This window comes from Bolinopsis microptera, chromosome 10 (assembly GCF_026151205.1).
Source record: "Bolinopsis microptera isolate Bmic1 chromosome 10, MBARI_Bmic_1.0, whole genome shotgun sequence".
Classification (NCBI taxonomy): Eukaryota; Metazoa; Ctenophora; class Tentaculata; order Lobata; family Bolinopsidae; genus Bolinopsis; species Bolinopsis microptera.
In genome coordinates this window covers 508,003-535,592 of record NC_087081.1, presented here as the reverse complement: position 1 = coordinate 535,592, position 27,590 = coordinate 508,003, and the positions used below count along the sequence as shown (strand labels likewise).

At 38.3% G+C, this 27,590-nt stretch overlaps 2 protein-coding genes, 1 long non-coding RNA gene and 1 other non-coding gene across 4 annotated transcripts in view; all 4 read right to left on the bottom strand.

The window, feature by feature from the left end:
* The window catches only part of LOC134821779 (uncharacterized), a 474,787-nt gene that overhangs the window by 322,610 nt on the left and 124,587 nt on the right, over positions 1 to 27,590 (bottom strand). The gene's annotated exons all lie outside the window — the stretch shown is intronic.
* On the bottom strand, positions 3,720 to 20,752 carry LOC134821994 (uncharacterized). The gene is made up of 4 exons (XR_010161098.1): positions 20,269 to 20,752; positions 19,676 to 19,733; positions 4,462 to 4,749; positions 3,720 to 4,205 (listed from the first exon to the last, which is right to left on the bottom strand). It is a non-coding gene; the product is annotated as an uncharacterized LOC134821994 (long non-coding RNA).
* LOC134822497 (U2 spliceosomal RNA) lies at positions 14,563 to 14,685 on the bottom strand. Its single transcript, XR_010161198.1, has one exon. It is a non-coding gene; the product is annotated as a U2 spliceosomal RNA (small nuclear RNA).
* LOC134821782 (ovochymase-2-like) overlaps positions 20,930 to 27,590 on the bottom strand; it is a 141,883-nt gene continuing 135,222 nt past the window's right edge. Inside the window, exons 11-12 of the mRNA XM_063832549.1 lie at positions 21,823 to 21,972; positions 20,930 to 21,509 (exon numbers count right to left, since the gene is read on the bottom strand). Of these exons, the coding sequence (XP_063688619.1) occupies positions 21,166 to 21,509; positions 21,823 to 21,972 (494 nt within the window). The 3' untranslated portion in view covers positions 20,930 to 21,165. The remainder of the gene's footprint in view (positions 21,510 to 21,822; positions 21,973 to 27,590) is intronic.

Genomic DNA, 27,590 nt, shown 5'->3' with positions numbered 1-27,590 from the left:
TAATACGCGGCTTTTACAACTTTGAACTTAGAATACAGAATAGTACTAGTAGTAGTACGTCTACGATGTAAAATAAAAATTGGTGTACAGTACAAGGCAATTTAATATACCTTTCCGGAAACCGTGTTGATTCTTAGAGAATATGTGATTCGACTCCAATTGCTCTACCATGTTCTTTCTTAGTACTCTCTCAAACACTTTTATCATATGAGAAGTTAACGAGACAGGTCTAATTCTATCTATAATTTCCCGGGTCTGTTTTTCCTTTTTTAAACACTGGTGTGATATATTGTTCTTTATAGTCATAGACTGAAGGAACTTGACCATTTCTGAAGGAGTTCTCCCAAATGATCATCAGGGGCATGCACCAAAACAGTGGTTTGTGCCGTCCAACCCAAATGACCTCATAGGCAGTTCAGTGACCATCTACTTCTAGCGCACTGTTTCCACATTTAAAAAAATTATTTTGAGAATACCTATTTTTGTAATCGAGCATTTCCTGGTTAGAGTGGAATTTTCGGAAAAACGCAATTTGTTTCTGGTTACAGAGGCTATAGCCTATAAGTTAATCATTTCTTGCGGTATCGGGATGAAATTTTGTTCGCTGTTTATTCACATCTATTTCATTTTCAAGGCGTGTGTAAAATTTTGATATCGTATCTTAAAAGGCTGGTGTGTTATACATTTTAAAAGTCAAAAAGCAAAAATTGTCCTTTTCAGGCTTATTTTAACAAAAAGTCAGTCAGGGAAGATCGGATTGATTTGATGATTGACATCAAATTGTTCTCTGAATTCTGGCGCAGTTTTTGATGCCCTCAAAAATGTGTTTACTCATTCATCTTCAGATCTATTGGACCTCAAAGCCAAACAACAAATTTAGGCACATTTTTCGTTTTTAATATTTACTGATTTTTCTAAAATTTTGATACATGATAGGAATTTCATCATTACACAATAGCTGTAATGACTATGAGGTCCTCTTTACAGAAGTTGAATGATGTTAAGTTTTCTGAGGGTGATTTTATATTGCTGGTTGTGTCTTTTTTTCGTTGTCAGGGTCACTAAACATGCTGAAGAATATTGGTCTTGAAGGATTTCCGCCATTTTCTTATCATCATGTTGTCATGTAGTGTTCCTGTGGAGCTGCTAGTGCTCCTTAGCGGACCAATATTTGATTTCAGCGTAGAAAATCTTTTTGCATAGCTGAAGAAATATTTTGGGTTTTTCTTAACGCATTGTACAGCTTATTGCGCTCACTTCCATGAATCGGCATGCTTATATTTTGTCAAATTTCATAAGCCATCAGATTCACTTTTGTTCTAGGGTAGGTAAGGAGCTAGAGGGATTTAATCTCTTAAGAGTTAAGACATGTGATTCGTGCCTTAAGTTTTCTCTTTTTTCTGTATAATATTAATATCTTCTTTATGACTCATCGTTCTCTCGTGTCCAGACCATCGACGGCCTTACTGACTTTTTTAGGACACTTATTGGAGTTCTCCAAGGGGACACTCTAGCACCCTTTCTTTTCATCATCGTCCTTGACTATGTCCTCAGAAGCTGCATGGGTGAAGAATTCGGTCTTACCATCGTGCCTAGGAAAAGTCGAAGAGTGCCTGCGGTCAAAATCACAGACCTTGACTTTGCTGATGATTTGGCCTTAATGTCAGACACCATAGAGCAAGTCCAACTTCTGCTGACAGACCTTGAAAATGCAGCCGCACAAGTTGGTCTTGCTATGAATGCTTCTAAGACCGAGTTCATGACCATCAACATCCCTGACACTGTCGACTTACATTCCATCTCAGGCCGCCAGATTAAACAGGTTGATGACTTTAAATACCTCGGCTCTTTCATTGCGGACAGTAGAAAGGATTTCAACACAAGGAAAGGAATGGCCTGGTCAGCCTGTATTAAACTGCAAAAAGTCTGGTCCTCTGGCATTTCCGAACAACTGAAAGTCAAGTTCTTTAGAGCCTGTGTCGAACCAGTATTGCTCTATGGATCAGAGACATGGACCATAAACAAGCAGCTTGAGAAGCGCCTCAACGGATGCTACACCCGTCTTTTAATGAAGGCCAAGAACATCTCGTGGAAGAAACATCCAACCCTCAAGCAGATCTATGGCAACCTTCCATCTATTGCCTCAGTGGTTGCGTCGAGGCGTTCCAGATTCGCTGGGCATTGCATGAGAGCTTCTGACCAAGTTATCTCCACTATCCTCCCCTGGCGACTTGCCCAATCCGGCCGTGGAAGGAGACCACTCACCTTCCTGGACGTAGTAGCTCGTGACACTGGGCTCCAGTTAGACGACCTTCGAACTGTTATGTGCGATCGAGACGTGTGGAGGCAGACAGTGAATGGGATTTCGATTGAGGATCGCCCAAAGTAAAAAAGTAAGTATTAATATCTATGAGTTTTCTGTTCATCATCATGGCATCAAGATCTGCTTTGTGGAGGTTGAGGCTAAAGTATGTGAAATTCTCTGCTTCTTTCACATTGTGATAGTAGTTTTCATTTCTGGATTAAGTTGATCTTTTTAGGCACATTTCTCGTTTTTCATATTTAAAGATTTTTCTAAAATTTCGATAGGAATGTGCTAGTGCTACATGCTAGAGACTTTTGGAAGACTGCAAAATAACCGCAATTACTAGCACATTTATATATGATTATGAGTTATATATGAATAGTAAAACACCCTAAAATGCTTCCTTTTGAAGTTATGGTAGAAAATGTGACTTTTTATCTGCAAAGCCAATTAATGGTGTATGCCCTCTTGGCCGTCCGCCGTAAAAATGCTGCGATTTCGAATCACTCCACAGTATCGGTAACGTCGTCAGTTCTTCTCCCCCGAAGTAATGAACCCGATGTTCCTCAAAACTATTGCTAATTTCTGCACCCGAGTTGATCCATATTTAGAAATGGTAAGAGTAAGACTAAGAGGCCCCCTCCCCCCCGCCTTTTTTGTATCCATCTACATCGCGCGCATGGACTTTCTGTCAAGGTCAATTTATCAAAATTTACTTTGATCTTATAGAATAAGTCTGTCTGTTCGCGCCGGCCGTTTGGTGAACTTTGTGACATGACGTCATCAAGGGGCTCAATGCTCAGACCTCAGACAGACAACTTGCAGCTTTAGATTGGAAATGCCTTTGTCTGGTTGAATACTTTCTAAGACTACCAATTAATAGAAACGTACCAGGAGGCAGGGAATAATCACTTCTCCCAGTTAAGCAGATAAATGACTCAATTATTTATTAAGAGCTCCTTTTGACTTGGTTAGAACTTTACATGGGAGCCCCGGTTATATAAGGAGAGTCCGTCTCGGAAGGTTCTGAGCCCACTATTGAGCGTTTGAAAACTTTGAGTTTTATGGAATTAATGATTTTCTTGATTAACACTTCAGTCGTCTTTGTATTGCGAATTTAGCTAAGAGTCAAGACTTTCAATTTTGGTGAGTTGACACAAATTAATACAACTTTATAGAACAAAAATGTAGAACGAGAAATATAAACAATGAACAAAAACCTATTCTAAAACGTGATCAGAAAACAATGGAATGAAGCATTTTACACTACACTGATTATTTAACACGTGGGAGAATCTTTTAGTGAACAAATTAATTTTTAATGACTTAGTTCTTAAGTCCATATTGATGGTGCGATAAGCTTTCAACGTCTTTATCCAAGCTTGATTTTTCAAACAAAATGAATTAATTCATATATTTTTTAGAAATTAAATGATGATATTGCAATCTCACACAAAACCAAAGAAAAACGATCAAGTTCTTTTTCTATAGCACAAAGCAATCTATGATGAATCTTTCAAATCTGCATTTTGACAGCGAAATATCATTAACTTAAAAGCATAACATGTCTCTAAAATCCACAAAAAAGTATTATCTTACTCGTATGATTTTCATGGAACGGAAAATATTGACAATATGTTTATCAATCCTGGACATAATTATCAAAGTTATCTCAAACAAAAGATGTAAAATCATTTCTTACCAGCAGAAAATCTTAGATTAATCGCAAAATAGTTTTCAAACGCACAGCCTCATAAAAGCCGCAGCCAAAACCACAGCTAACGAATATGTCCACACTCCACATCAGTTTCATCAGCTCCCCCCACACAGTCATCGTAACCATTGCACACGTGAGCTCGTCTGATGCACCACTCTCCTTGTCCGGGGCACTTGTAGTAGTCTGAATCACATAATGATAAATCAATTTTAATCAAATCTTTTAGCTTGTAAGCGGTCTCAACTTGGATGAAAGAAGAATAAAATTTGATACGTCTTGATTATCAATATAATATATTATATATGTATTTCGGAGAATCATAAAATAGAATCTATTTATGAATCTAACTATCTAATCCCCTCGCATGATTTGTGTAAATTTGTTGAAAATTGAAAAAAAATTACAAAAATATAAAAGATAAATAAATAAGAAAAGTGACCTGAACCCGACAATATTTGCCAGTGTTGCATCTTTATAAACTCGGCCTGATAGTTGAGGCCATTATTGAACCAGGAGTACACTTGTGGTTCCGTTGTAGCTATCAGCCAGGAGTACACTTGTGGTTCCGTTGTAGCTATCAGGAGTACACTTGTGGTTCCGTTGTAGCTATCAGGAGTACACTTGTGGTTCCGTTGTAGCTATCAGGAGTACACTTGTGGTTCCGTTGTAGCTATCAGGAGTACACTTGTGGTTCCGTTGTAGCTATCAGCTTCACCCAGGTTCTATTCTGAATGGTCAATCGTCAGATGGCTCTAAAATTGTAAATATTGGACAGAAAATTACATACACTTCCGTGTTCATGATTTTAAACGTTGCGCTTCTAGCTGATCTGCAGTAGTAAAATTGCATCTTTGAAATAAAATTGAATAACTTAGGTGAGAATACAAATAAACCCCTCAACATGCCTCTGTAAACATGGGGCCCATTAGATTTATAACCAATAACAATTAACAATGATACAATATCTGTATTTTTCAATAAACTGAGCTATCTCTAAGGCTGGTTCCTATATCTCCTCCCCTTCCCTACGTCTGCATACCTATGTTATTTCTCGCCCTCTCTAACTCCATACTTCTGTATATCTTTAGTTTATATCTCTTTCTCTTTCTCGCCCTCTCTAACTCCATACTTCTGTATATCTTTAGTTTATATCCCTTTCTCTTTCTCGCCCTCTCTAACTCCATACTTCTGTATATCTTTAGTTTATATCTCTTTCTCTAACTCCATACTTCTGTAATTCTTTAGTTTATATCTCTTTCTCTTTCTCGCCCTCTCTAACTCCATACTTCTGTATATCTTTAGTTTATATCTCTTTCTCTTTCTCGCCCTCTCTAACTCCATACTTCTGTATATCTTTAGTTTATATCTCTTTCTCTTTCTCGCCCTCTCTAACTCCATACTTCTGTATATCTTTAGTTTATATCCCTTTCTCTTTCTACCCTCTCTAACTCCATACTTCTGTATATCTTTAGTTTATATCTCTTTCTCTTTCTACCCTCTCTAACTCCATACTTCTGTATATCTTTAGTTTATATCCCTTTCTCTTTCTACCCTCTCTAACTCCATACTTCTGTATATCTTTAGTTTATATCTCTTTCTCTTTCTCGCCCTCTCTAACTCCATACTTCTGTATATCTTTAGTTTATATCTCTTTCTCTTTCTCGCCCTCTCTAACTCCATACTTCTGTATATCTTTAGTTTATATCCCTTTCTCTTTCTCGCCCTCTCTAACTCCATACTTCTGTATATCTTTAGTTTATATCTCTTTCTCTTTCTCGCCCTCTCTAACTCCATACTTCTGTATATCTTTAGTTTATATCTCTTTCTCTTTCTCGCCCTCTCTAACTCCATACTTCTGTATATCTTTAGTTTATATCCCTTTCTCTAACTCCATACTTCTGTATATCTTTAGTTTATATCTCTTTCTCTTTCTCGCCCTCTCTAACTCCATACTTCTGTATATCTTTAGTTTATACCCCTTTCTCTTTCTCGCCCTCTCTAACTCCATACTTCTGTATATCTTTAGTTTATATCTCTTTCTCTTTCTCGCCCTCTCTAACTCCATACTTCTGTATATCTTTAGTTTATATCTCTTTCTCTTTCTACCCTCTCTAACTCCATACTTCTGTATATCTTTAGTTTATATCTCTTTCTCTTTCTCGCCCTCTCCAACTCCATACTTCTGTATATCTTTAGTTTATATCTCTTTCTCTTTCTCGCCCTCTCTAACTCCATACTTCTGTATATCTTTAGTTTATATCCCTTTCTCTTTCTACCCTCTCTAACTCCATACTTCTGTATATCTTTAGTTTATATCTCTTTCTCTTTCTCGCCCTCTCTAACTCCATACTTCTGTATATCTTTAGTTTATATCTCTTTCTCTTTCTCGCCCTCTCTAACTCCATACTTCTGTATATCTTTAGTTTATATCTCTTTCTCTTTCTCGCCCTCTCTAACTCCATACTTCTGTATATCTTTAGTTTATATCCCTTTCTCTTTCTCGCCCTCTCTAACTCCATACTTCTGTATATCTTTAGTTTATATCTCTTTCTCTTTCTCGCCCTCTCTAACTCCATACTTCTGTATATCTTTAGTTTATATCTCTTTCTCTTTCTCGCCCTCTCTAACTCCATACTTCTGTATATCTTTAGTTTATATCCCTTTCTCTTTCTCGCCCTCTCTAACTCCATACTTCTGTATATCTTTAGTTTATATCTCTTTCTCTTTCTCGCCCTCTCTAACTCCATACTTCTGTATATCTTTAGTTTATATCTCTTTCTCTTTCTCGCCCTCTCTAACTCCATACTTCTGTATATCTTTAGTTTATATCCCTTTCTCTTTCTCGCCCTCTCTAACTCCATACTTCTGTATATCTTTAGTTTATATCCCTTTCTCTTTCTCGCCCTCTCTAACTCCATACTTCTGTATATCTTTAGTTTATATCCCTTTCTCTTTCTCGCCCTCTCTAACTCCATACTTCTGTATATCTTTAGTTTATATCCCTTTCTCTTTCTCGCCCTCTCTAACTCCATACTTCTGTATATCTTTAGTTTATATCTCTTTCTCTTTCTCGCCCTCTCTAACTCCATACTTCTGTATATCTTTAGTTTATATCCCTTTCTCTTTCTCGCCCTCTCTAACTCCATACTTCTGTATATCTTTAGTTTATATCTCTTTCTCTTTCTCGCCCTCTCTAACTCCATACTTCTGTATATCTTTAGTTTATATCCCTTTCTCTTTCTCGCCCTCTCTAACTCCATACTTCTGTATATCTTTAGTTTATATCCCTTTCTCTTTCTCGCCCTCTCTAACTCCATACTTCTGTATATCTTTAGTTTATATCTCTTTCTCTTTCTCGCCCTCTCTAACTCCATACTTCTGTATATCTTTAGTTTATATCTCTTTCTCTTTCTCGCCCTCTCTAACTCCATACTTCTGTATATCTTTAGTTTATATCCCTTTCTCTTTCTCGCCCTCTCTAACTCCATACTTCTGTATATCTTTAGTTTATATCTCTTTCTCTTTCTCGCCCTCTCTAACTCCATACTTCTGTATATCTTTAGTTTATATCTCTTTCTCTTTCTCGCCCTCTCTAACTCCATACTTCTGTATATCTTTAGTTTATATCTCTTTCTCTTTCTCGCCCTCTCTAACTCCATACTTCTGTATATCTTTAGTTTATATCCCTTTCTCTTTCTCGCCCTCTCTAACTCCATACTTCTGTATATCTTTAGTTTATATCCCTTTCTCTTTCTCGCCCTCTCTAACTCCATACTTCTGTATATCTTTAGTTTATATCTCTTTCTCTTTCTCGCCCTCTCTAACTCCATACTTCTGTATATCTTTAGTTTATATCCCTTTCTCTTTCTCGCCCTCTCTAACTCCATACTTCTGTATATCTTTAGTTTATATCTCTTTCTCTTTCTCGCCCTCTCTAACTCCATACTTCTGTATATCTTTAGTTTATATCCCTTTCTCTTTCTCGCCCTCTCTAACTCCATACTTCTGTATATCTTTAGTTTATATCTCTTTCTCTTTCTCGCCCTCTCTAACTCCATACTTCTGTATATCTTTAGTTTATATCTCTTTCTCTTTCTCGCCCTCTCTAACTCCATACTTCTGTATATCTTTAGTTTATATCTCTTTCTCTTTCTCGCCCTCTCTAACTCCATACTTCTGTATATCTTTAGTTTATATCCTCTTTCTCCCTCTAACTCCATACTTCTGTATATCTTTAGTTTATATCTCTTTCTCTTTCTCGCCCTCTCTAACTCCATACTTCTGTATATCTTTAGTTTATATCTCTTTCTCTTTCTCGCCCTCTCTAACTCCATACTTCTGTATATCTTTAGTTTATATCTCTTTCTCTTTCTCGCCCTCTCTAACTCCATACTTCTGTATATCTTTAGTTTATATCTCTTTCTCTTTCTCGCCCTCTCTAACTCCATACTTCTGTATATCTTTAGTTTATATCTCTTTCTCTTTCTCGCCCTCTCTAACTCCATACTTCTGTATATCTTTAGTTTATATCCCTTTCTCTTTCTCGCCCTCTCTAACTCCATACTTCTGTATATCTTTAGTTTATATCTCTTTCTCTTTCTCGCCCTCTCTAACTCCATACTTCTGTATATCTTTAGTTTATATCCCTTTCTCTTTCTCGCCCTCTCTAACTCCATACTTCTGTATATCTTTAGTTTATATCCCTTTCTCTTTCTCGCCCTCTCTAACTCCATACTTCTGTATATCTTTAGTTTATATCTCTTTCTCTTTCTCGCCCTCTCTAACTCCATACTTCTGTATATCTTTAGTTTATATCCCTTTCTCTTTCTCGCCCTCTCTAACTCCATACTTCTGTATATCTTTAGTTTATATCTCTTTCTCTTTCTCGCCCTCTCTAACTCCATACTTCTGTATATCTTTAGTTTATACCCCTTTCTCTTTCTCGCCCTCTCTAACTCCATACTTCTGTATATCTTTAGTTTATATCCCTTTCTCTAACTCCATACTTCTGTATATCTTTAGTTTATATCCCTTTCTCTTTCTCGCCCTCTCTAACTCCATACTTCTGTATATCTTTAGTTTATATCTCTTTCTCTTTCTCGCCCTCTCTAACTCCATACTTCTGTATATCTTTAGTTTATATCCCTTTCTCTTTCTCGCCCTCTCTAACTCCATACTTCTGTATATCTTTAGTTTATATCCCTTTCTCTTTCTCGCCCTCTCTAACTCATACTTCTGTATATCTTTAGTTTATATCTCTTTCTCTTTCTCGCCCTCTCTAACTCCATACTTCTGTATATCTTTAGTTTATATCCCTTTCTCTTTCTCGCCCTCTCTAACTCCATACTTCTGTATATCTTTAGTTTATATCCCTTTCTCTTTCCCGCCCTCTCTAACTCCATACTTCTGTATATCTTTAGTTTATATCCCTTTCTCTTTCTCGCCCTATCTAACTCCATACTTCTGTATATCTTTAGTTTATATCTCTTTCTCTTTCTCGCCCTCTCTAACTCCATACTTCTGTATATCTTTAGTTTATATCCCTTTCTCTTTCTCGCCCTCTCTAACTCCATACTTCTGTATATCTTTAGTTTATATCCCTTTCTCTAACTCCATACTTCTGTATATCTTTAGTTTATATCTCTTTCTCTTTCTACCCTCTCTAACTCCATACTTCTGTATATCTTTAGTTTATATCCCTTTCTCTAACTCCATACTTCTGTATATCTTTAGTTTATATCCTTTCTCTTTCTCGCCCTCTCTAACTCCATACTTCTGTATATCTTTAGTTTATATCTCTTTCTCTTTCTCGCCCTCTCTAACTCCATACTTCTGTATATCTTTAGTTTATATCCCTTTCTCTTTCTCGCCCTCTCTAACTCCATACTTCTGTATATCTTTAGTTTATATCCCTTTCTCTTTCTCGCCCTCTCTAACTCCATACTTCTGTATATCTTTAGTTTATATCTCTTTCTCTTTCTCGCCCTCTCTAACTCCATACTTCTGTATATCTTTAGTTTATATCCCTTTCTCTTTCTCGCCCTCTCTAACTCCATACTTCTGTATATCTTTAGTTTATATCCCTTTCTCTTTCTCGCCCTCTCTAACTCCATACTTCTGTATATCTTTAGTTTATATCTCTTTCTCTTTCTCGCCCTCTCTAACTCCATACTTCTGTATATCTTTAGTTTATATCCCTTTCTCTTTCTCGCCCTCTCTAACTCCATACTTCTGTATATCTTTAGTTTATATCTCTTTCTCTTTCTCGCCCTCTCTAACTCCATACTTCTGTATATCTTTAGTTTATATCTCTTTCTCTTTCTCGCCCTCTCTAACTCCATACTTCTGTATATCTTTAGTTTATATCCCTTTCTCTTTCCCGCCCTCTCTAACTCCATACTTCTGTATATCTTTAGTTTATATCCCTTTCTCTAACTCCATACTTCTGTATATCTTTAGTTTATATCCCTTTCTCTTTCTCGCCCTCTCTAACTCCATACTTCTGTATATCTTTAGTTTATATCCCTTTCTCTTTCTCGCCCTCTCTAACTCCATACTTCTGTATATCTTTAGTTTATATCTCTTTCTCTTTCTCGCCCTCTCTAACTCCATACTTCTGTATATCTTTAGTTTATATCTCTTTCTCTTTCTCGCCCTCTCTAACTCCATACTTCTGTATATCTTTAGTTTATATCCCTTTCTCTTTCTCGCCCTCTCTAACTCCATACTTCTGTATATCTTTAGTTTATATCCCTTTCTCTAACTCCATACTTCTGTATATCTTTAGTTTATATCTCTTTCTCTTTCTACCCTCTCTAACTCCATACTTCTGTATATCTTTAGTTTATATCCCTTTCTCTAACTCCATACTTCTGTATATCTTTAGTTTATATCCTTTTCTCTTTCTCGCCCTCTCTAACTCCATACTTCTGTATATCTTTAGTTTATATCTCTTTCTCTTTCTCGCCCTCTCTAACTCCATACTTCTGTATATCTTTAGTTTATACCCCTTTCTCTTTCTCGCCCTCTCTAACTCCATACTTCTGTATATCTTTAGTTTATATCCCTTTCTCTTTCTCGCCCTCTCTAACTCCATACTTCTGTATATCTTTAGTTTATATCTCTTTCTCTTTCTCGCCCTCTCTAACTCCATACTTCTGTATATCTTTAGTTTATATCCCTTTCTCTTTCTCGCCCTCTCTAACTCCATACTTCTGTATATCTTTAGTTTATATCCCTTTCTCTGTCTCGCCCTCTCTAACTACATACTTCTGTATATCTTTAGTTTATATCCCTTTCTCTTTCTCGCCCTCTCTAACTCCATACTTCTGTATATCTTTAGTTTATATCTCTTTCTCTTTCTCGCCCTCTCTAACTCCATACTTCTGTATATCTTTAGTTTATATCCCTTTCTCTTTCTCGCCCTCTCTAACTCCATACTTCTGTATATCTTTAGTTTATATCCCTTTCTCTTTCTCGCCCTCTCTAACTCCATACTTCTGTATATCTTTAGTTTATATCTCTTTCTCTTTCTCGCCCTCTCTAACTCCATACTTCTGTATATCTTTAGTTTATATCCCTTTCTCTTTCTCGCCCTCTCTAACTCCATACTTCTGTATATCTTTAGTTTATATCTCTTTCTCTTTCTCGCCCTCTCTAACTCCATACTTCTGTATATCTTTAGTTTATATCTCTTTCTCTTTCTCGCCCTCTCTAACTCCATACTTCTGTATATCTTTAGTTTATATCCCTTTCTCTTTCCCGCCCTCTCTAACTCCATACTTCTGTATATCTTTAGTTTATATCCCTTTCTCTAACTCCATACTTCTGTATATCTTTAGTTTATATCCCTTTCTCTTTCTCGCCCTCTCTAACTCCATACTTCTGTATATCTTTAGTTTATATCCCTTTCTCTTTCTCGCCCTTTCTAACTCCATACTTCTGTATATCTTTAGTTTATATCTCTTTCTCTTTCTCGCCCTCTCTAACTCCATACTTCTGTATATCTTTAGTTTATATCTCTTTCTCTTTCTCGCCCTCTCTAACTCCATACTTCTGTATATCTTTAGTTTATATCCCTTTCTCTTTCCCGCCCTCTCTAACTCCATACTTCTGTATATCTTTAGTTTATATCCCTTTCTCTAACTCCATACTTCTGTATATCTTTAGTTTATACCCCTTTCTCTTTCTCGCCCTCTCTAACTCCATACTTCTGTATATCTTTAGTTTATATCCCTTTCTCTTTCCCGCCCTCTCTAACTCCATACTTCTGTATATCTTTAGTTTATATCTCTTTCTCTTTCTACCCTCTCTAACTCCATACTTCTGTATATCTTTAGTTTATATCCCTTTCTCTTTCTCGCCCTCTCTAACTCCATACTTCTGTATATCTTTAGTTTATATCTCTTTCTCTTTCTCGCCCTCTCTAACTCCATACTTCTGTATATCTTTAGTTTATATCCCTTTCTCTTTCTCGCCCTCTCTAACTCCATACTTCTGTATATCTTTAGTTTATATCCCTTTCTCTTTCCCGCCCTCTCTAACTCCATACTTCTGTATATCTTTAGTTTATATCCCTTTCTCTAACTCCATACTTCTGTATATCTTTAGTTTATATCCCTTTCTCTTTCTCGCCCTCTCTAACTCCATACTTCTGTATATCTTTAGTTTATATCCCTTTCTCTTTCTCGCCCTCTCTAACTCCATACTTCTGTATATCTTTAGTTTATATCCCTTTCTCTTTCCCGCCCTCTCTAACTCCATACTTCTGTATATCTTTAGTTTATATCCCTTTCTCTAACTCCATACTTCTGTATATCTTTAGTTTATATCCCTTTCTCTTTCTCGCCCTCTCTAACTCCATACTTCTGTATATCTTTAGTTTATATCCCTTTCTCTTTCTCGCCCTCTCTAACTCCATACTTCTGTATATCTTTAGTTTATATCTCTTTCTCTTTCTCGCCCTCTCTAACTCCATACTTCTGTATATCTTTAGTTTATATCCCTTTCTCTTTCTCGCCCTCTCTAACTCCATACTTCTGTATATCTTTAGTTTATATCCCTTTCTCTTTCCCGCCCTCTCTAACTCCATACTTCTGTATATCTTTAGTTTATATCCCTTTCTCTAACTCCATACTTCTGTATATCTTTAGTTTATATCCCTTTCTCTTTCTCGCCCTCTCTAACTCCATACTTCTGTATATCTTTAGTTTATATCCCTTTCTCTTTCTCGCCCTCTCTAACTCCATACTTCTGTATATCTTTAGTTTATATCTCTTTCTCTTTCTCGCCCTCTCTAACTCCATACTTCTGTATATCTTTAGTTTATATCTCTTTCTCTTTCTCGCCCTCTCTAACTCCATACTTCTGTATATCTTTAGTTTATATCCCTTTCTCTTTCCCGCCCTCTCTAACTCCATACTTCTGTATATCTTTAGTTTATATCCCTTTCTCTAACTCCATACTTCTGTATATCTTTAGTTTATATCTCTTTCTCTTTCTCGCCCTCTCTAACTCCATACTTCTGTATATCTTTAGTTTATATCCCTTTCTCTTTCTCGCCCTCTCTAACTCCATACTTCTGTATATCTTTAGTTTATATCCCTTTCTCTTTCCCGCCCTCTCTAACTCCATACTTCTGTATATCTTTAGTTTATATCCCTTTCTCTAACTCCATACTTCTGTATATCTTTAGTTTATATCCCTTTCTCTTTCTCGCCCTCTCTAACTCCATACTTCTGTATATCTTTAGTTTATATCCCTTTCTCTTTCCCGCCCTCTCTAACTCCATACTTCTGTATATCTTTAGTTTATATCCCTTTCTCTTTCCCGCCCTCTCTAACTCCATACTTCTGTATATCTTTAGTTTATATCCCTTTCTCTTTCTCTCTAACTCCATACTTCTGTATATCTTTAGTTTATATCCCTTTCTCTTTCTACCCTCTCTAACTCCATACTTCTGTATATAATCTTTAGTTTATATCCCTTTCTCTTTCTCGCCCTCTCTAACTCCATACTTCTGTATATCTTTAGTTTATATCCCTTTCTCTTTCTCGCCCTCTCTAACTCCATACTTCTGTATATCTTTAGTTTATATCTCTTTCTCTTTCTCGCCCTCTCTAACTCCATACTTCTGTATATCTTTAGTTTATATCCCTTTCTCTTTCCCGCCCTCTCTAACTCCATACTTCTGTATATCTTTAGTTTATACCCCTTTCTCTTTCTCGCCCTCTCTAACTCCATACTTCTGTATATCTTTAGTTTATATCTCTTTCTCTTTCTCGCCCTCTCTAACTCCATACTTCTGTATATCTTTAGTTTGTATCTCTTTCTCTTTCTCGCCCTCTCTAACTCCATACTTCTGTATATCTTTAGTTTATATCCCTTTCTCTTTCTCGCCCTCTCTAACTCCATACTTCTGTATATCTTTAGTTTATATCCCTTTCTCTTTCTCGCCCTCTCTAACTCCATACTTCTGTATATCTTTAGTTTATATCCCTTTCTCTTTCTCGCCCTCTCTAACTCCATACTTCTGTATATCTTTAGTTTATATCCCTTTCTCTTTCTCTTTAATATTGAAGCTACTCGATGAGTAGCGTATCAGATATTAAACTGATAAGAACAGATACTACACTTGATCTTAGCCAAAAGGCCGAGAAGCGATGTTTTTTGCTGTTTTTGCTGTATAGCATTTTAGTCACTCCGCAGTTTATTAACTGTGTCTCAACTCTGCTTTGTTGAATACTGCTGGGATAGGCCAGCTACCATGGGGTAAGACCCATATGATAAGACAGATAGTATGCCTGGTTTTGGTCTTTAGGTTGGGTAGTGGTCGGAGCCTGCAGCGGATCTGCAATAGAGAAGTCAGACGGGGTCATAAAAGTGGCTACCTCAGCCTACATCGGTACCACGCCTCCTGCTTCTCTAAGGCCCCGGGAGTCTTTATTTAGAGACGAGTTGCCCGGGTTAACAATAAAGGCTTTGTAGGCATCCCTCCACTTACCTGTACTCCGGAAAAGGACAAATTTAGGTAGTCGAGAGTCCTCGACGGTTGAAGCAGGAGAGGGACAGAGTTGTATCTGTGTATGTGGACGTCGGTTTGACACAGTCAAAGGCAGGAATATCCATCGGGGTCGAATGAAGTGCATTTGGGAAGGGGAGTCGTCGGCTGGCAGTATGCCTGTAACTTCGACGGAGGTATCTAGCCAGGAAAACAACCACAGTGCTAGAGATATCCGGGCTCTCCTTGACAAGAGAATTTCAGTCGAACCACCTGCTAGCAAAAGAGACAAGGTGAAGTGGCCGGCGTCCAATGATGGTCGATGGAGTAAGTTTGATGAGTGTGTGGTAGAGAAGTTTGCAGTGGTTCTCAAGCGGAAACCATTTCAAGAGAAGATGGTGAGTCATTGTGATGTAGTGTACGACGAGGGTGTCAAGTTGTTTGGTATTGTTGAAGTAGGTGCTGGTAGTGGAAAGAAGTCCATGAGCTTTAAGAACAGGCGAAAGGAGGAGATTGACAGCCTGATTGAAAAGAGGAAGCAGTTGAGGAGGAAGAAAAGGAAGGCAAGGAGTGAGATAGAGAAGGATGGTTATGAGGCATTATTGAGAGTGTTGGCTGGTCGTTTGATGAAGTTGAGGAGGGCTGAGAAAAGGAGACAGAAGCAGAGAGAGATAAGGAGAGTTAGAGGGGATTTTGGACGCGACCCTTTCAAGACAGTCAAGGGAGTGCTAAATCCAAGTCCAGTGGGGGAGCTTAAGTGTTCAAAGGAGGAGCTAGATGATCACTTGGCCAGAACGTACGGAGATCCAGCCCGACAGCAGCCCCTTGGTATACTTGAGGGTCTGCCTGAGTGTGCTCCTGAACCCTCTGTTGCCTTTGACCTCACAACGGTATCCAAGAAGGAGTTTGAGGAGGTTGTAAAGAAGGCAAGGAGCAAGAGTGCCCCGGGTAACAACGGGATCCCGTACACAGTGTACAAGAGATGTCCTGGTATTGCCAAGAATCTCTGGGACCTGTTAAGAACTGGATATAAGTTAGAAGAATATCCTGACAATTGTAGGTATTTCGAGGGTGTCTACATCCCAAAGGCGGATGGCGACTTTTCACCAAGTTCAGGACGGCCTATTTCCCTGGGTAACATTCAAGGGAAGATTTATTTGGCAATCCTGGCGAAGAGGTTGACCAGCTTTGTTGTCTCGAATGGATATGTAGACCTCTCTATACAGAAGGGTGGTGTGCCAGGCGTCCGTGGGTGCACGGAGCATTTTGGTGCCATGTGGGAGGTACTGAAGGAGGCAAAGGTCAAGAAGAAGGATCTGAGTGTGGTATGGCTTGACCTGGCTAACGCTTACGGAGCGGTACCCCATGTTCTGATTGCCAGGGCCCTCCGTTTCTACAACGTCCCCGAGAAGGTTATCAATATTATCCTACGGTACTTCTCCGGGGTATTTGGAAGGTTCTCCTCAAGAACGGTGACATCAGACTGGCAGCAGTTTGAGATAGGAATCTTCATGGGGTGTGTGATATCAGTCATCTTGTTTGTCTTGTGCATGAACCTTGGGCATGAACACCTAAAGTCTAAGGTTCCGAGAAGCATTGAGTACATCAAGGATGACACACCGATACCAACTCTGAAGCTGTTTATGGACGATAGCTGTCTGACGACCGCACGTGCAGAGGATATGCAAACGTTACTCAATGTGTTTCAGAAATACGTGGACTGGTCCAGATTTAAGTTAAAGTCCTCCAAGTCCAGAGCACTGGTGTTGAAGAAGGGAGTGGCTGTGAGGTGGGTTGAGGAGGTAGTGGTAGGAGAGGAGGAGGTGGAGAGAGAAGAGGTGTGTTTGCAGTTGGGTGGTGAGGTGATTCCGAATGTGTCAGAGAAGCCGATAAAATTCCTTGGGAGATGGATAAGAGTGGAAGGAAATGACAAATCAGTCATCGACTCAACCAAGGTCGACCTTAACACTTTTCTTCGGAGACTCGATGAAAGTTCCCTTACTGGACTCCAGAAGTGCTGGGGATATCAGTACATGGTCCTTCCAAAACTGAAGTGGCCTCTTGCCATCTATGATATTCCGATCACAACAGTTACCAGATGGGAACAGAATACCAATAGTTTCCTCAGGAAGTGGTTAGGGGTGGGGCACACTCTGAGTGGTCTTTGTCTGTTCAGTCAATCATCCAGTGTGGCCTTACCGGTGAGCAGTTTGACAGATACATGGAAGATAGAGAAGTGTCGACTGTTGCAATCCTATCAGACATCTAAGGATGACCTGATTAAAGCAGTCCAGCCCCAAGTTCGTTCTGGTAGAGTTTGGAGGCCTGAGACAGAACTGGAAGAGGCCAGAAGAGATTTGGTCTGTGAATCGGTGCGAGGGATGGTGCAACCTCTAAAAAGAGTTGGCATCGGTTTTGGTGACTGGAAAAAACCTTGGGAGAGGATGGATGAACGGGAAAGAGAGAGGGAGGTTATGCTGAGAGTGAAGGAGAACATTGAAAGAGAGAGGGAGGTGCAAGTAGGTTCTCTGGAGATGCAGAGCAGGTGGGGTGAGTGGAGAGAGCTCGTAATGAAGACGGATTTGAGCTGGCATACACTTTTTAAGTATGGTGACTCACTTATTGGGTTCATGCTAAGTGCTGTGTACGGCACCCTCTTAACCCCCTCTATGGTTTCCAAGTGGAGTGAAGATGAGGATGGGAAGTGCAAGTTATGTGAAGAGAGGATGGGCACCATTCAGCACATTTTGGCTGGGTGTAAGGTGGCCCTTAGTCAAGGAAGGTATAGATGGCGGCACGACAAGGTTCTGAAGCAGATCTCTGAACAGGTTGTCTTCCATTGTGATCGCCGAGTGAACACTTATAAGAACAAGGCCGGCGATGGAAGGCAGTTCATTGATTTTGTTCCTGCTGGGAAAAGAAAAGCAGGTACTGACGACCGGAAGGAGAGTCGTGGTTTTGGGATCCTGAGTGGGTATCGGGATTGGATAGTGCTGTCAGACCTTGAGGGGCAGCTTAAGTTTCCCAGTGAGATTGTGGAAACACGGTTGAGGCCGGACCTTGTGATATTCTCAAGGTCGGCAAAGACAGTTATTTGGTGGGAGCTAACAGTACCATCTGAAGAGCGGATCGCTGAATCGCACGAGTACAAGCTCGACCGATACAGCGGTCTGCAGGCTGAGATTCAGGCGGAAGGTTGGTGCTGTTATAATGCCGCAGTCGAAGTTGGAGCTAGGGGAGTGGTTGCGCAGAGTTTGGAGAGAGCTGCGAGGAGGATTGGTTTTAGGGGAAGAGAGCTGAAGAAGCTGGTACGGGACAGTGGGAAAGAGGCAGCCCACTGTTCCAGATGGATCTACTTGTTATCGAGAAAGAGGGAGTGGGAGTTCAGGAAGGTTGGAGCTTGAGAGTTCACTATAACATCTAGAGGTACCATAAACGTTATCTCGTCGCCAATTGCGAGCTCTAACGGGTCTCCTCAAGTGACTCTCGGATCAGATGGTGGTTCAAGGGTGGACTGCTGGGGCGCCTGACAGGAAACCGTATTGCGATTAAAGCCCCGAAACGGTGTCAGGTTGGTAACTGATGATTCTGATCCATGCTCCTGTGAGTTTGCTGTTGTATCTCAACTCGCTAAACTGAGGCATCTCCGCATCTTGGGTGAATATGCGTACATCTTCATACTAAACCCAGGTGTGGCATGTGTCAGTGAATACGGGCGAGCGGATGCAATAGCGAAGGTGGTGTGACAAGGCCTAAAAGACACAGTCAGATAGTTGTCAGCTCGCTGACTGTAAGGGAGAAGGTATATCCGTATTTCGCTGCTACTGATGCAGTCCTTGATCTGGCAATCAAGGCTTCTCTGTTTTTCGTCTAACTATGTACCGTTGGGCTTGTGGAACCCGTCAGGGGGACATACATAGGTTAGAATGGTTTTGTGCACCAAGAGGAGTGAGGGAATGAGGGTTGAAGAGAGAGAGCTAGAGAGTTGTTAGGGTGGTTAGGATCAGTAGGTGGAGTGTTTGGTCTGAGCGTTCTGTTTTTGCTGTATAGCATTTTAGTCACTCCGCAGTTTATTAACTGTGTCTCAACTCTCTTTCTCGCCCTCTCTAACTCCATACTTCTGTATATCTTTAGTTTATATCTCTTTCTCTTTCTCGCCCTCTCTAACTCCATACTTCTGTATATCTTTAGTTTATATCTCTTTCTCTTTCTCGCCCTCTCTAACTCCATACTTCTGTATATCTTTAGTTTATATCCCTTTCTCTTTCTCGCCCTCTCTAACTCCATACTTCTGTATATCTTTAGTTTATATCTCTTTCTCTTTCTCGCCCTCTCTAACTCCATACTTCTGTATATCTTTAGTTTATATCCCTTTCTCTTTCTCGCCCTCTCTAACTCCATACTTCTGTATATCTTTAGTTTATATCTCTTTCTCTTTCTCGCCCTCTCTAACTCCATACTTCTGTATATCTTTAGTTTATATCTCTTTCTCTTTCTCACCCTCTCTAACTCCATACTTCTGTATATCTTTAGTTTATATCTCTTTCTCTTTCTCGCCCTACTCTACTCTCTCTAACTCCATACTTCTGTATATCTTTAGTTTATATCTCTTTCTCTTTCTCGCCCTCTCTTTCTTTCTCTTTGTCTCTCTTACCTGATAACTGCTTTGTAGACGGAATGTTGATCTCATCTCTATCAATCAGCTCTCCTACCTGTAGGATATTAGTAATAATAATAGTAATATCATATTACTATAAGTACTAAAATAAATACCTCTATTCTAGTTACTTTCAGTACCTACTAAAGTATAAGAATCAATGAACTAGAAATCAGTGGCTACTAGAACTCTCTCTAACTACCAGCATTACTAGAATTCAGTGAATTCTAGTAATGCTTACACATATTATTCGTCCTATAACCACCATACTTTATGGAAAGTTTTAAGAAAATCGTACGGTAGGATCCGACATAAACTATTGTCCAAATAACCTATTTTCTGATTCGGACAGATGTCGCTGTCGGACAGATGTCGCCCAATCCCCTAACGCTTGGAAAGTAAAACAAATGACCAAAAATGCTAAATTTCGGACATGCAGTAAACTGTAACATTGGTCGTCAAAGTTACAAAATTCGAATATTACAAGATACTTGGGTGCAGCTGATGTTTAACGACGGTTAACTTTGCGAAATAGCTAAAACTATCGAACACTTAACATCATAATATCATAATTTATAAACTTATCCAACCTGATATGGAGCGATGATTGCATCAGCATCCTTTTCTTCTTTTTCTAACTGTGACATGTTATCATTAGCTGTCTTTGTTGGCAAGTTCCATGATTTAATCATCCGTGGGAGGATCTCTTTATCCGCACATAACAATGTAGCCAGTAACAATGTAGCCAGTGGGAGGATCTCTTTATCCGCACATAACAATGTATCCAGTGGGAGGATATCTTTATCCGCACATAACAATGTAGCCAGTAACAATGTAGCCAGTGGGAGGATCTCTTTATCCGCACATAACAATGTAGCCAGTGGGAGGATATCTTTATCCGCACATAACAATGTAGCCAGTAACAATGTAGCCAGTGGGAGGATCTCTTTATCCGCACATAACAATGTAGCCAGTGGGAGGATCTCTTTATCCGCACATAACAATGTAGCCAGTGGGAGGATATCTTTATCCGCACATAACAATAGATGTGGCAAGAGAATAAATCTCACCATTTGACCTAGCAAACACAAGTTCTTATTCGACAATGTAGATAACTGTAAGCTAGGCAATATAAAATTCGAAAATAGTTGATTAAGAAAATACGTCCGTACTCCGTATGAAATCAGAAAATAAAATTATGTAAGTCATACAACTATGTATCGTGAAATGAGTGATTAAATAATACGACAATTAAGTATATTTTGATTATGAAAATTCTTATAAGTTTATGATTAATACAGATACCAGAATTCAAAATAAATAATAAATAAGCTTATGTAAAAATAAAAATGATATTTAACAGAGAACTTGACTTATACGAAAAGTTCGCACTAAAAACCACTGAGTGCCAACGAAATTACCATGTATGTTTAGCATAAATAATATTAATAACATTACTACATGTACATTGTACTGAATAAATTTCCTCAAAGGTATACGCACATATGGAACAGCGATACAACACTAATCCCAGAAATAATTGATCCTATTCCCGTAGCGTGGGAATAAAAAACTTTCGTGTAATTACAATAGTAGCTCGAATTGTCCCTAAATCTATACTCGTCCTCTCCATATATGCAATCCTCGGCAAAATCACAGATCTGGGATTGCCTGATACACTTGCTCTCTCCGGGACACTTGTAATCATCTGGGTAGCACCCCACAGTGTACTTGTTTTGCTTTTCCGGTATAGTATCGTTGTAATTGCAATCTATTTCGTCTCTCATGTCCATGCAGTCCATTTCTTCGTCACACCTAAACGACTTGTGACCTGAAATTCAATTTCTTACTATGGCCGCTGTAATAAGTTGATGGTTTTCAAAGGTTACCGGATAATTTTATAAGACATAACAATAGGAATGCGTTTTTTTACAGGAGATTAAACTGTGAGAATTTTGAATACCGACCACAGTTTATCAATATTATGTTACCAGAACTTGCTCCTGTCGCATTTGTAAGGCTCACTAGTTATTTTATGCTGTTGATGCCGGAAACTTGCTGCGTTTACCCATTATAACTTTTGGTTTCAATTTCACAATATTTAAAATTTCTGGGTAAAGCTTTAAAACTATAAAAAAACATACCGTCACATGTCTCAGTTTCATAAACACGTTGTTTTTCGTCGAAAAGTCTATAATTAAACTTTATTTTGACATTGTTACCACGACCAGGGGTGAATGTTCCGTAGATGTTAATCTTTAAAGGAGCTGTTAGATTCCAACCGTTGTAATAATCTGAAATATGAAGTGTTGTCATGGTAACACTAATATAGTTACTACTATCTACAGTAAATATGAAGTGTTGTCATGGTAACACTACTAGTTACTACTAGTGTTGTCATGGTAACACTAATATGTTCTGAGTACTGAGTTACTACTATCTACAGTAAATATGAAGTGTTGTCATGGTAACAGGTACTACTATCTACAGTAAATATGAAGTGTTGTCATGGTAACACTAATATGTTCTGAGTACTGAGTTACTACTATCTACAGTAAATATGAAGTGTTGTCATGGTAACACTAATATGTTCTGAGTACTGAGTTACTACTATCTACAGTAAATATGAAGTGTTGTCATGGTAACACTAATATGTTCTGAGTACTGAGTTACTACTATCTACAGTAAATATGAAGTGTTGTCATGGTAACACTAATATGTTCTGAGTACTGAGTTACTACTATCTACAGTAAATATGAAGTGTTGTCATGGTAACACTACTAGTTACTACTAGTGTTGTCATGGTAACACTACTAGTTACTACTAGTGTTGTCATGGTAACACTACTAGTTACTACTAGTGTTGTCATGGTAACATAACAGAGTTACTACTATCTATAGTAAATATGAAGTGTTTTCATGGTAACAGGAGTACTGAGTTACTACTATCTACAGTAAATATGAAGTGTTGTCATGGTAACACTACTAGTTACTACTAGTGTTGTCATGGTAACACTACTAGTTACTACTAGTGTTGTCATGGTAACACTACTAGTTACTACTAGTGTTGTCATGGTAACACTACTAGTTACTACTAGTGTTGTCATGGTAACACTACTAGTTACTACTAGTGTTGTCATGGTAACACTACTAGTTACCATAGTTACTACTATCTACAGTAAATATTATATATAATCTGAAATATGAAGTGTTGTCATGGTAACACTACTAGTTACCATAGTTACACTACTAGTTAATATGAAGTGTTGTCATGGTAACACTACTAGTTACCATAGTTACACTACTAGTTACTACTATCTACAGTAAATATGAAGTGTTGTCATGGTAACACTAATATGTTCTGAGTACTGAGTTACTACTATCTACAGTAAATATGAAGTGTTGTCATGGTAACACTAATATGAAGTGTTGTCATGGTAACACTACTAGTTACCATAGTTACACTACTAGTAACACTAATATGTTACTACTATCTACAGTAAATATGAAGTGTTGTCATGGTAACACTACTAGTTACCATAGTTACACTACTAGTTACTACTATCTACAGTAAATATGAAGTGTTGTCATGGTAACACTAATATGTTCTGAGTACTGAGTTACTACTATCTACAGTAAATATGAAGTGTTGTCATGGTAACACTAATATGAAGTGTTGTCATGGTAACACTACTAGTTACCATAGTTACACTACTAGTAACACTAATATGTTACTACTATCTACAGTAAATATGAAGTGTTGTCATGGTAACACTACTAGTTACTGAGTACTACTAGTTACTACTATCTACAGTAAATATGAAGTGTTGTCATGGTAACACTAATACTGAGTACTGAGTTACTACTATCTACAGTAAATATGAAGTGTTGTCATGGTAACAGGAGTACTGAGTTACTACTATCTACAGTAAATATGAAGTGTTGTCATGGTAACACTAATATGTTACTAGTTACCATAGTTACACTACTAGTTACTACTATCTACAGTAAATATGAAGTGTTGTCATGGTAACACTAATATAGTTACTACTATCTACAGTAAATATGAAGTGTTGTCATGGTAACACTAATACTGAGTACCTACTATCTACTATCTACAGTAAATATGAAGTGTTGTCATGGTAACACTAATATGTTCTGAGTACTGAGTTACTACTGGTAACACTAATATTAGTTACTACTATCTACAGTAAATATGAAGTGTTGTCATGGTAACAGGTAACACTACTAGTTACCCCTAGTTACACTAATAGAGTTACTACTATCTACAGTAAATATGAAGTGTTGTCATGGTAACACTAATATGAAGTGTTGTCATGGTAACTAGTGGTAACTAGTGGTAACTAGTGGTAACAGGAGTACTGAGTTACTACTATCTACAGTAAATATGAAGTGTTGTCATGGTAACACTAATATGAAGTGTTGTCATGGTAACTAGTGGTAACTAGTGGTAACTAGTGGTAACAGGAGTACTGAGTTACTACTATCTACAGTAAATATGAAGTGTTGTCATGGTAACAGGAGTACTAGTTACTACTAGTGTTGTCATGGTAACACTACTAGTTACCATAGTTACACTACTAGTTACTACTATCTACAGTAAATATGAAGTGTTGTCATGGTAACAGTAACTAGTTACTACTATCTACAGTAAATATGAAGTGTTGTCATGGTAACACTACTAGTTACCATAGTTACACTACTAGTTACTACTATCTACAGTAAATATGTTGATAAGAAATCGAGGAAGTAAGAAAGAATACAATGAATCTGTAATAAATATAGACACAGCTGACAGCACACAAATGTATCTATCTCAGATAGACCTGCGTGAGCCTAGCGGGAGTCTACCTGTCTTTGTGTAGCTATTAATTTAATGGTTTGTTAGCGTTACTCAATGAAACAAGAAATTCAATGAAACAAGCAATTTAATTTTAGCACATTTTACAGAATAAAAACAATTCATATTAAAATATAATGCCCATTTGGTGTATGACTTTTGTCCTTGACTGCTAGTTTGGTTTTGGAAGGACAGGTAACTAACGGGGTAAGGAATGCGCGTGCATGAAAGCTTTTGCACACACCGAAACGCTAGTTCAGTTAGGTTTTTATGACAAGGCTCATATTAGGACTAGAAGAAATTTGTTAGTAGACATTAGGGGTTCTGTTTATAGTTGTTACTATAGATTGCAGTCTTGTTGTGACAAAAAGTCTACACTATAACATGCTTTAGTTTATATTGTGTAGTTCAAGGATATAAAATGCAGCTTCAAGGTGGATATTAGAGAGCTGGCGAAAGATTATGGCCTTTGTATCAATGGTTATAATATATATATTATATATATTATAGTTTGACGATAACATCGTTTACATTGTTACGCTTATATATATATACCACATCCCACAGACATCAGAGGACGTTAATCAAATGAATTCTTGACCAAGGTTGAAGACTTATAAATGGAAAACATGTCCAGAACAGTTGTAAATCTTACAGACAAAGATCTTAGTAAAGAGCAACTCTATGTCTTTTTCTTGTCTCACAAGTTTGTACCTACACCTCCCCTACCAGATCTAAGCCGTTTCGAAAACGATTTGTGTAGATGGTTTTCTAAAATAAGAGCTAAAGTTGTATTTGATAGCTTTAAATGTGGACCCAACAAAGCAGATAAGATCATAAGAGAGTTACTGACATGGAACGTTGTCTTATAAAGACTGATGCATCACGTACTTTCAAATCTTGTAAAAACCCTGCACTTGAGGCATTTATAAAATGCTGCAGAGCAGAAGTAGACCTCCACAGGCCGACTCAGAAATTCGTCTCAACAGATAACATCGCTGCCCCCATCAGAGCAGCTGAAAGACATTGTTATCAGACCATTCGACAAATGAGTAGAATTCTTCCTTCTTGATGAAGAAGATTATATTCAACAAATAGGTGTAAATTTAAATGATAGATCTGTATAATATATATATAATATATCCACGCAGCCTAGCGGGCGGAAATTTATATCGCCATAATATATGTCCACGAGGGCACACAGCCCGAGGACGACATATCCCTGCATAGCCCAGAGGGCCCGAGTGCTATACGGAATTCCACCCGCGAGGCAAGTAGGATATGTAGTATATCCACTAGCGGGCGCTTTACAGTTCCGAACAATCATAGCAAATAGAAGTAAAAGATTTCGAACTCAAGTTGCAAATTTACGAGAAAATCATGCTTTTGCCTTTAGTTTAAGATGCAGAACAGGGCAAAATTACTGATTACAGAACACAATAGAAGAATAGAGAACCGACGAAAAACCGGCCGTTATCAAAAAATTTGTCAGCTTATTGCTTCATGTAATTGTAAACGATCATAATGCAGGCCATCGCCATGAGTGTGAGTTCGTCAACTGTAAGCATCTATGACTAAAGTTACCAGGAGAGTTTGAGACGGAGAAAACGTGAGAACAGAACGTCAAATTCGCAAAAAACAACATTTAACTGGCGGTGTCAAAACAGGGCAAGTTTCTATTCGGTACACAATATATTTACAAATAAAAATCCGGCCTGAATATAAAAAAACAAAATTCAGCTTACTACACAGCTTACACCATCAAAAGGAGAAGACGTACTATAGTCTATAATGGTATTATACATCAACCGAATCGATGAACAGTCAACGGGATGTTAATCACTTAATCATTGATATAGATTAAAAACTGTGTATCTCCATCTCCATCAATCCATGCTACGAGTAACAAAGAATTCCTGTTACCATGACAACACTTCAGATGTACAGTGAGAGTTAAACTTAATCAGTGTACCGTGTGTAGGGCCGATCAAACAATTGGGTGCTCGCTATGACTTTATCAACAGAATAACTATAAATTGACTGTAAGGGTCTGCCCACACTACGTCTGTTGGCGACGGGCCACATGGCCCGATTCATGGCCCGCCACCTAAACACACTGTGCCACTTGGCGTGAGTAGTCACGCCATGTGGCCCGGGCCCGCCTATCTAAACACACTACTAAGTTTCATGTCATCTGCACACGAGCTGCATGAGCAGCCCTACCGGACACAAAAATAAAATATATGTCAGCGGGCTGTGAGAGCGGGCCGGGATATATCAGGTCTTCTAACTAGCAATATATAGCCCGCTGGGGGATATAGTATTATATCCACCAGCGGGCGCTTTACAGTCGCCACTAATTGTTGTAACCATGGTAACACGTCACGTGTTCAATGTAAGCCAATCATAAAGGGCTGTGTCGTATATATAGGGGCTGGAGATAAGTGATCCATACTGGCACTGCATTCCTGGGCCGTGGGAATAATTAATGTAATGTCTGTGACGATGAATATCAATAATAGAGGGATTATTATAGTGCTGATGTGCATTATGTAATGTGTTATAATAACTTTGATATAAATCAAAGTATCATGTCATCTGCTCACGAGCTGCATGAGCAGCCCTACCAGACACAAAAATAAAATATATTATATATATCTCCGTGCTATGAAAATATTTTAGAGAACTCCGGGCTATATTGCTACTGGTCAAATTAAATGTCACTTGTTAGCGGGCTATATCATGAGCGGGCTGTAGAGATATCGGGCCCTTTGACAGCGGGCTGAGAGCCCGCTATGCGAAAGAGCGCACGCTGGTGGATATATTATTATATCCACCAGCGTGCGCTTTTTCGCATAGCGGGCTCTCACCAGCCCGCTGTCAAAGGGCCCGATATCTCTACAGCCCGCTCATGATATAGCCCGCTAACAAGTGACATTTAATTTGACCAGTAGCAATATAGCCCGGAGTTCTCTAAAATATTTTCAGTTTCTGTATCGTCTCCATGTGAAATTCCTTATTACACTGACTATATATACATTTTATTTTTGTG